This window comes from Notolabrus celidotus, unplaced genomic scaffold (assembly GCF_009762535.1).
Source record: "Notolabrus celidotus isolate fNotCel1 unplaced genomic scaffold, fNotCel1.pri scaffold_172_arrow_ctg1, whole genome shotgun sequence".
NCBI lineage: Eukaryota > Metazoa > Chordata > Actinopteri > Labriformes > Labridae > Notolabrus > Notolabrus celidotus.
Genome location: NW_023260037.1, coordinates 133,309 through 140,988, shown reverse-complemented (window position 1 = coordinate 140,988; position 7,680 = coordinate 133,309). Strand labels below are relative to the sequence as shown.

Sequence of the window (7,680 nt, the reverse complement as noted above, 5' to 3'; positions counted from 1 at the left end):
AACATGTAGATAAACAACACACGTAAACATAAACAACAACACAAACAAACAACAACACGTAAACATAAACAACAACATGTAAACATCAACCCTCAACATAGTCTTACCCTCGACATCCATCAGGACTCCTCCAGCCTCTGAGACGATCAACGCGCCTGCAGCGATGTCCCAAACGTGGATCCCGATCTCGTAGTAAGCTTCCACGCTTCCCGAGGCGACCAGGCACATGTTGACAGCTGCTGTTCCTGCTCCACGGACCCTGGAGACCAGATGACCCACAGACGGACCCACATGAGACCAGCCGACCCACAGACGGACCCACATGAGACCAGCCGACCCACAGACGGACCCACATGAGACCAGCCGACCCACAGATGGACCCACATGAGACCAGCCGACCCACAGACGGACCCACATGAGACCAGCCGACCCACAGACGGACCCACATGAGACCAGCCGACCCACAGACGGACCCACATGAGACCAGCCGACCCACAGACGGACCCACATGAGACCAGCCGACCCACAGAACTACTTGTTGAAGTATGTACTGCAGTATTTGAAGTATTGATTGTTGTACTTGTTGAAGTATGTACTGCAGTATTTGAAGTATTGATTGTTGTACTTGTTGAAGTATGTACTGCAGTATTTGAAGTATTGATTGTTGTACTTGTTGAAGTATGTACTGCAGTATTTGAAGTATTGATTGTTGTACTTGTTGAAGTATGTACTGCAGTATTTGAAGTATTGATTGTTGTACTTGTTGAAGTATGTACTGCAGTATTTGAAGTATTGATTGTTGTACTTGTTGAAGTATGTACTGCAGTATTTAAAGTATTGATTGTAGTACTTGTTGAAGTATGTACTGCAGTATTTGAAGTATTGATTGTTGTACTTGTTGAAGTATGTACTGCAGTATTTGAAGTATTGATTGTTGTACTTGTTGAAGTATGTACTGCAGTATTTGAAGTATTGATTGTTGTACTTGTTGAAGTATGTACTGCAGTATTTGAAGTATTGATTGTTGTACTTGTTGAAGTATGTACTGCAGTATTTGAAGTATTGATTGTTGTACTTGTTGAAGTATGTACTGCAGTATTTGAAGTATTGATTGTTGTACTTGTTGAAGTATGTACTGCAGTATTTGAAGTATTGATTGTAGTACTTGTTGAAGTATGTACTGCAGTATTTGAAGTATTGATTGTTGTACTTGTTGAAGTATGTACTGCAGTATTTGAAGTATTGATTGTTGTACTTGTTGAAGTATGTACTGCAGTATTTGAAGTATTACCCGTGTACTGGGATGGAGACGATGTTCTTCAGGCTGGTAAAGATGGCGCTCACCGTGTCGGGGTCTCGGTTCGATCCGAACTCCGTGGCGATCATCGACTGTTTGATGTCTGACAGAGAGGAGGGGTTAGTCACAACGCTGCTCTCTGATTGGATAACCGGATCACCTGTTTATTCACCTGAATCCCTCTGAGAGTCAGAGTTATAGAGTCAGAGTTATAGAGTCAGAGTTATAGAGTCAGAGTTAAAAAGTCAGAGTTAAAGAGTCAGAGTTAAAGAGTCAGAGTTATAGAGTCAGAGTTAAAGAGTCAGAGTTATAGAGTCAGAGTTAATGAGTCAGAGTTAAAGAGTCAGAGTTAAAGAGTCAGAGTTAAAGAGTCAGAGTTATAGAGTCAGAGTTAAAGAGTCAGAGTTATAGAGTCAGAGTTAATGAGTCAGAGTTAATGAGTCAGAGTTAATGAGTCAGAGTTAAAGAGTCAGAGTTATAGAGTCAGAGTTAATGAGTCAGAGTTAATGAGTCAGAGTTAATGAGTCAGAGTTATAGAGTCAGAGTTAATGAGTCAGAGTTATAGAGTCAGAGTTAATGAGTCAGAGTCATAGAGTCAGAGTTAATGAGTCAGAGTTAATGAGTCAGAGTTAATGAGTCAGAGTTATAGAGTCAGAGTTATAGAGTCAGAGTTATAGAGTCAGAGTTAATGAGTCAGAGTTAATGAGTCAGAGTTATAGAGTCAGAGTTAATGAGTCAGAGTTAATGAGTCAGAGTTAATGAGTCAGAGTTAATGAGTCAGAGTTATAGAGTCAGAGTTATAGAGTCAGAGTTAATGAGTCAGAGTTAATGAGTCAGAGTTATAGAGTCAGAGTTAATGAGTCAGAGTTATAGAGTCAGAGTTATAGAGTCAGAGTTAATGAGTCAGAGTTATAGAGTCAGAGTTATAGAGTCAGAGTTAATGAGTCAGAGTTAATGAGTCAGAGTTAATGAGTCAGAGTTAAAGAGTCAGAGTTATTAACCTTTCTGATCAGAGACCTGTAGAGGTTCTCCGTTACAGAATGCTCCTCTCTGCTTCCTGGCCGTGAACATCTTATCCTCCAGACAGCTGTACACCACGCCAAACTCCACCTGTACAGATCAACACATTACATGTGTGTGTGTGTGTGTGTGTGTGTGTGTGTGTGTGTGTGTGTGTGTGTGTGTGTGTGTGATGAGAAGGTGTTGGACTCACCTGTTTGTTGACACAGAATCCGATAGAAACAGCAACGAAAGGAAATCTGCCACAGAGACCTAAAAGTTAATACACACCATAACTCAGAGTGTGTGTGTCTGTGTGTGTGTGTGTGTGTGTGTGTGTGTGTGTGTGTGTGTGTGTCACAACTATAAATAATTGTCTTTATAAACACTTGTGATGATGTCATCAGAGAAACTTACGCGTGAACAAAGTTTGTCGTCCCGTCGATCGGATCGATGATCCAGGTCGGCTCGTCAGTCAGAACGCAACGCTCTCCTGCCGCCACAGACTCCTCCCCTATGAACCTGACACACACACAAACACACACACACACACACGCACACACACACACACACACAAACACACACACACAGGTAAACAGCCGTGTGTGTGTGTGCGTGTGTGCGTGTGCGTGTGTGCGTGTGTGTATGTGTGCGTGCGTGTGTGCGTGTGTGCATGTGTGTGTGTGTGCGTGTGCGTGTGTGCGTGTGTGTCTGAGAGAGATTGATGTCACACCTTACCTGTGTGAGGGGAATTTGTCCTTCACTGATTGGATGATGAGTTTCTCCACCTTCTGGTCCGTCTGTGTCACCAAGTCAACCGACGAACTCTTCGTCATCACCTTCCTGTCCACCTGCAGGGCGTCCCGCACCACCTGACCACAACAAACACACACACACACACACACCTGATCAACACACACACACACCTGATCAACACGAGACACACACACACACACACACACACACACACACACACACACACACACACACACACACACACACACACCTCTCCAGCTCTCCGGGCAGCAGTCACGGCGTGGTCCATGGCGTTCTGCCAGAGGTCGTCGGCCATGTTGGAGGATCTTAAAGAGACAGGTCACAGAGTGAGTGTAACAGGTAGAGGATCAAACCAGCTCTGAGGACATCCAGAGTCCTCCAGAGTCCTCCAGAGTCCACCAGAGTCCTCCAGAGTCCTCCAGAGTCCACCAGAGTCCTCCAGAGTCCACCAGAGTCCACCAGAGTCCTCCAGAGTCCTCCAGAGTCCTCCAGAGTCCACCAGAGGCTTCACACACACACACACACACACACACACACACACACACACACACACACACACACACACACACACACACACCGGGGCGGTCTGATTCTACTGCGTGAGTGAGCACAGAAGAAGAAGAGCACCGAGGGCAGACATGTCCTCGTGAGCTGCACTCAGCCTCAGGTACAGAAAGAGAGGTAAATACAGAGAGGTAAATAAAGAGAGGTAAATAAAGAGAGGTAAATAAAGAGAGGTAAATAAAGAGAGGTAAATAAAGAGAGGTACAGAAAGAGAGGTAAAGAAAGAGAGGTAAATAAAGAGAGGTAAATAAAGAGAGGTAAAGAAAGAGAGGTAAATAAAGAGAGGTAAATAAAGAGAGGTAAATAAAGAGAGGTACAGAAAGAGAGGTACAGAAAGAGAGGTAAATAAAGAGAGGTAAATAAAGAGAGGTAAATAAAGAGAGGTAAAGAAAGAGAGGTAAAGAAAGAGAGGTAAATACAGAGAGGTAAATAAAGAGAGGTAAATACAGAGAGGTAAAGAAAGAGAGGTAAATACAGAGAGGTAAAGAAAGAGAGGTAAATAAAGAGAGGTAAATACAGAGAGGTACAGAAAGAGAGGTAAATAAAGAGAGGTAAATAAAGAGAGGTAAATAAAGAGAGGTAAATAAAGAGAGGTAAATAAAGAGAGGTAAATAAAGAGAGGTAAAGAAAGAGAGGTAAATAAAGAGAGGTAAATAAAGAGAGGTAAATACAGAGAGGTAAATAAAGAGAGGTAAATACAGAGAGGTAAAGAAAGAGAGGTACAGAAAGAGAGGTAAATACAGAGAGGTAAATAAAGAGAGGTAAAGAAAGAGAGGTAAATACAGAGAGGTAAAGAAAGAGAGGTACAGAAAGAGAGGTAAATAAAGAGAGGTAAATAAAGAGAGGTAAAGAAAGAGAGGTAAATAAAGAGAGGTAAATACAGAGAGGTAAAGAAAGAGAGGTAAATAAAGAGAGGTACAGAAAGAGAGGTAAATAAAGAGAGGTAAATAAAGAGAGGTAAATAAAGAGAGGTAAATACAGAGAGGTACAGAAAGAGAGGTAAATAAAGAGAGGTAAATACAGAGAGGTAAAGAAAGAGAGGTACAGAAAGAGAGGTAAATACAGAGAGGTAAATAAAGAGAGGTAAAGAAAGAGAGGTAAATACAGAGAGGTAAAGAAAGAGAGGTACAGAAAGAGAGGTAAATAAAGAGAGGTAAATAAAGAGAGGTAAAGAAAGAGAGGTAAATAAAGAGAGGTAAATAAAGAGAGGTAAATACAGAGAGGTAAAGAAAGAGAGGTAAATAAAGAGAGGTACAGAAAGAGAGGTAAATAAAGAGAGGTAAATAAAGAGAGGTAAATAAAGAGAGGTAAATACAGAGAGGTACAGAAAGAGAGGTAAATAAAGAGAGGTAAATAAAGAGAGGTAAATAAAGAGAGGTAAATAAAGAGAGGTAAATAAAGAGAGGTAAATAAAGAGAGGTAAATAAAGAGAGGTAAATAAAGAGAGGTAAATAAAGAGAGGTAAATACAGAGAGGTAAATACAGAGAGGTACAGAAAGAGAGGTAAATAAAGAGAGGTAAATAAAGAGAGGTAAATAAAGAGAGGTAAATAAAGAGAGGTAAATACAGAGAGGTAAATAAAGAGAGGTACAGAAAGAGAAGAACTCACCTCAGGTCAGTCTGAAGGTAATCTCTGCTGCGGATTACTTCCGTGTTTCTTCTTCTTCTTTGTGTTTAATGGCGGATCGAAAACAACTTTTAGGAGCATACCGCCCCCTGCTGTCCAGGAGTGTTCATCATCATCATCATCATCATCATCCTGTCCCTTCCTCATTAAACTCCTCTGCTGTTTTCTAAACGGCCTGCTACAGCCTGAGTCTGAGTTTAGTCTGTAGTCTGGTTCTGTAGTTTGGTTCTGTAGTCTGGTTCTGTAGTCTGGTTCTGTAGTTTGGTTCTGTAGTTTGGTTCTGTAGTCTGGTTCTGTAGTTTGGTTCTGTAGTCTGGTTCTGTAGTCTGGTTCTGTAGTTTGGTTCTGTAGTCTGGTTCTGTAGTTTGGTTCTGTAGTCTGGTTCTGTAGTTTGGTTCTGTAGTTTGGTTCTGTAGTCTGGTTCTGTAGTTTGGTTCTGTAGTCTGGTTCTGTAGTCTGGTTCTGTAGTTTGGTTCTGTAGTCTGGTTCTGTAGTCTGGTTCTGTAGTCTGGTTCTGTAGTTTGGTTCTGTAGTCTGGTTCTGTAGTCTGGTTCTGTAGTTTGGTTCTGTAGTCTGGTTCTGTAGTCTGGTTCTGTAGTTTGGTTCTGTAGTTTGGTTCTGTAGTCTGGTTCTGTAGTTTGGTTCTGTAGTCTGGTTCTGGTGGATCTAATCTGCAGGACGCTGGGTCTGACGTCACTGGATTTCCGGTTTCTGAAAGCGGAAGTAAACAACGGGGAAGCCGATAGAGAGACTTCTTCTTTAATCACTGATGATTTAAAAAGTTAAGAAGTGGTTTATATTTAATTTAATAACCTTCACAGCTCCTAAAAACAGATTTCCTCCCGTCAAAAAGAAGGGAAAGGAAAACAGAATGATCGCAGTGCATTATGGGAAACAGGACGGGGGGCAGACCTATACAGTCTATGGGGCAGACTGGTCCGAGGCAAACTGAGACCTGATCCCGAATCAGTACATCCGGGGAGTTTTGGCTTACTGCAGATTTTGCTCTTGTTCACATACTGCTTACTTAGACCACATCAGTCCGGACTGATAGGATAATAGGGGGTTTCAGAAACAGCCTTTCTCTCAGTCTGAGTCTGAGGAACATAAATAGTACCTCCTGACGGCTCTTATACCCTCTCCCTCTGATCCCTCTGATCCCAGCTGTTCTCTGAGGCTCCACTCCTCTCCTGCTGCTCTTACTTCCGTATTTTCTTCTTCTTCTTCTTCTTCTTCTTCTTCTTCTTCTTCTTCTTCTTCTTCTTCTTCTTCTTCTTCTTCTTCTTCTTCTGTAGAGTAGTGTGCTGCCTCCTGCAGGTCAGTCGGTGTATTGCAACTGTTCCTCGTGTGTAGAGTTCAGACCAAGCGGCAAACTCCGGTCTCAAACGATGAAGTCAATGCGGAAGTGATATAAACTGCAGTACATCGAAAATCCGCTTGAGGCTGCAGAAACACCGGAAACCACATAGATAAGAATGGGAAAAAGACGATCTTTGCAGCATTAATAAACATGTTTACAGCCTGGTTCAAAAAACGGCTTGGCCCTATGAAGCTAATCTCTCTAATGGCACACACTGTACGGGGGGGTGAATTTTTTCTAACGTGACGGTTCAGAAGATATTAAGATTATGAGTTTTGCCCAAATAAGGACATGACTGACGTGACTCCCGGTCGGGAACACACAGCCATTGGCTAAGAGACTCACACTACGTCACACTCTGCCTAGTTGAGGTCCACATTACCAATATGGCTGCTGCCGTCCATTTGCTTCAAAACAGCTCTCAGGAACAGACGGGTGACGTCACGGATACTACGTCCATATTTTATACAGTCTATGGTTCAGACCTGGTTTAGACAGCAGCAGGTCCTGATGAGTGCAGACCTTACAGACAGGGAAGGCCATGAGATCTGATTGGCCACCCTGAAATCCTGGCCAACGATTGGCTGTTTGCCGTGTCAGAGGCAAGCAGCAACCTCCGGTCTAAAAATAAGAGTCCAATGAGGAAGTCATAAAACGAGACCACTTCATGAAGCGGACTGAGAGAAACCATTCCAGGAGACCACTTCATGAAGCGGACTGAGAGAAAAAGGGGGCTACCCTACAAAATCTAAAATATAAAACATATTCTGTTTAACATTTTTTAAAAAGTTAAATAATTCCATATATGTTCTCTCATAGTTTGATTTCTTCAGTGTTTACAATCATTAACACAAACCCTGGACTGAACGTGTTTTTAACCTCTTGTAGTTAGCTCGTTAAGCTAACGAAGGGTTAGCTCGTTAAGCTAACGAAGGGTTAGCTCGTTAAGCTAACGAAGGGTTAGCTCGTTAAGCTAACGAAGGGTTAGCTCGTTAAGCTAACAGGGGTTAGCTCGCTAAGCTAACGAAGGGTTAGCTCGTATAGCTAACAGGGGTT

At 42.3% G+C, this 7,680-nt stretch overlaps 2 protein-coding genes across 2 annotated transcripts in view; both read right to left on the bottom strand.

Moving 5' to 3' along the window:
- Positions 1–64: 64 nt before the first annotated feature.
- On the bottom strand, positions 65–5,519 carry LOC117808890 (inositol monophosphatase 1-like; the record flags this gene model as incomplete). Its single annotated transcript, XM_034678564.1, has 8 exons — positions 5,247–5,519; positions 3,303–3,378; positions 3,035–3,168; positions 2,714–2,818; positions 2,511–2,556; positions 2,299–2,407; positions 1,292–1,400; positions 65–259 (listed from the first exon to the last, which is right to left on the bottom strand). Coding segments are annotated over exons 2-8 (764 nt in total), but the record flags the coding sequence as incomplete, so codon positions are not given.
- Positions 5,443–7,680, bottom strand: part of riok1 (RIO kinase 1 (yeast)) — a 12,830-nt gene continuing 10,592 nt past the window's right edge. Inside the window, exons 14-15 of the mRNA XM_034678550.1 lie at positions 7,110–7,245; positions 5,443–5,975 (exon numbers count right to left, since the gene is read on the bottom strand). Of these exons, the coding sequence (XP_034534441.1) occupies positions 5,443–5,975; positions 7,110–7,245 (669 nt within the window). The remainder of the gene's footprint in view (positions 5,976–7,109; positions 7,246–7,680) is intronic.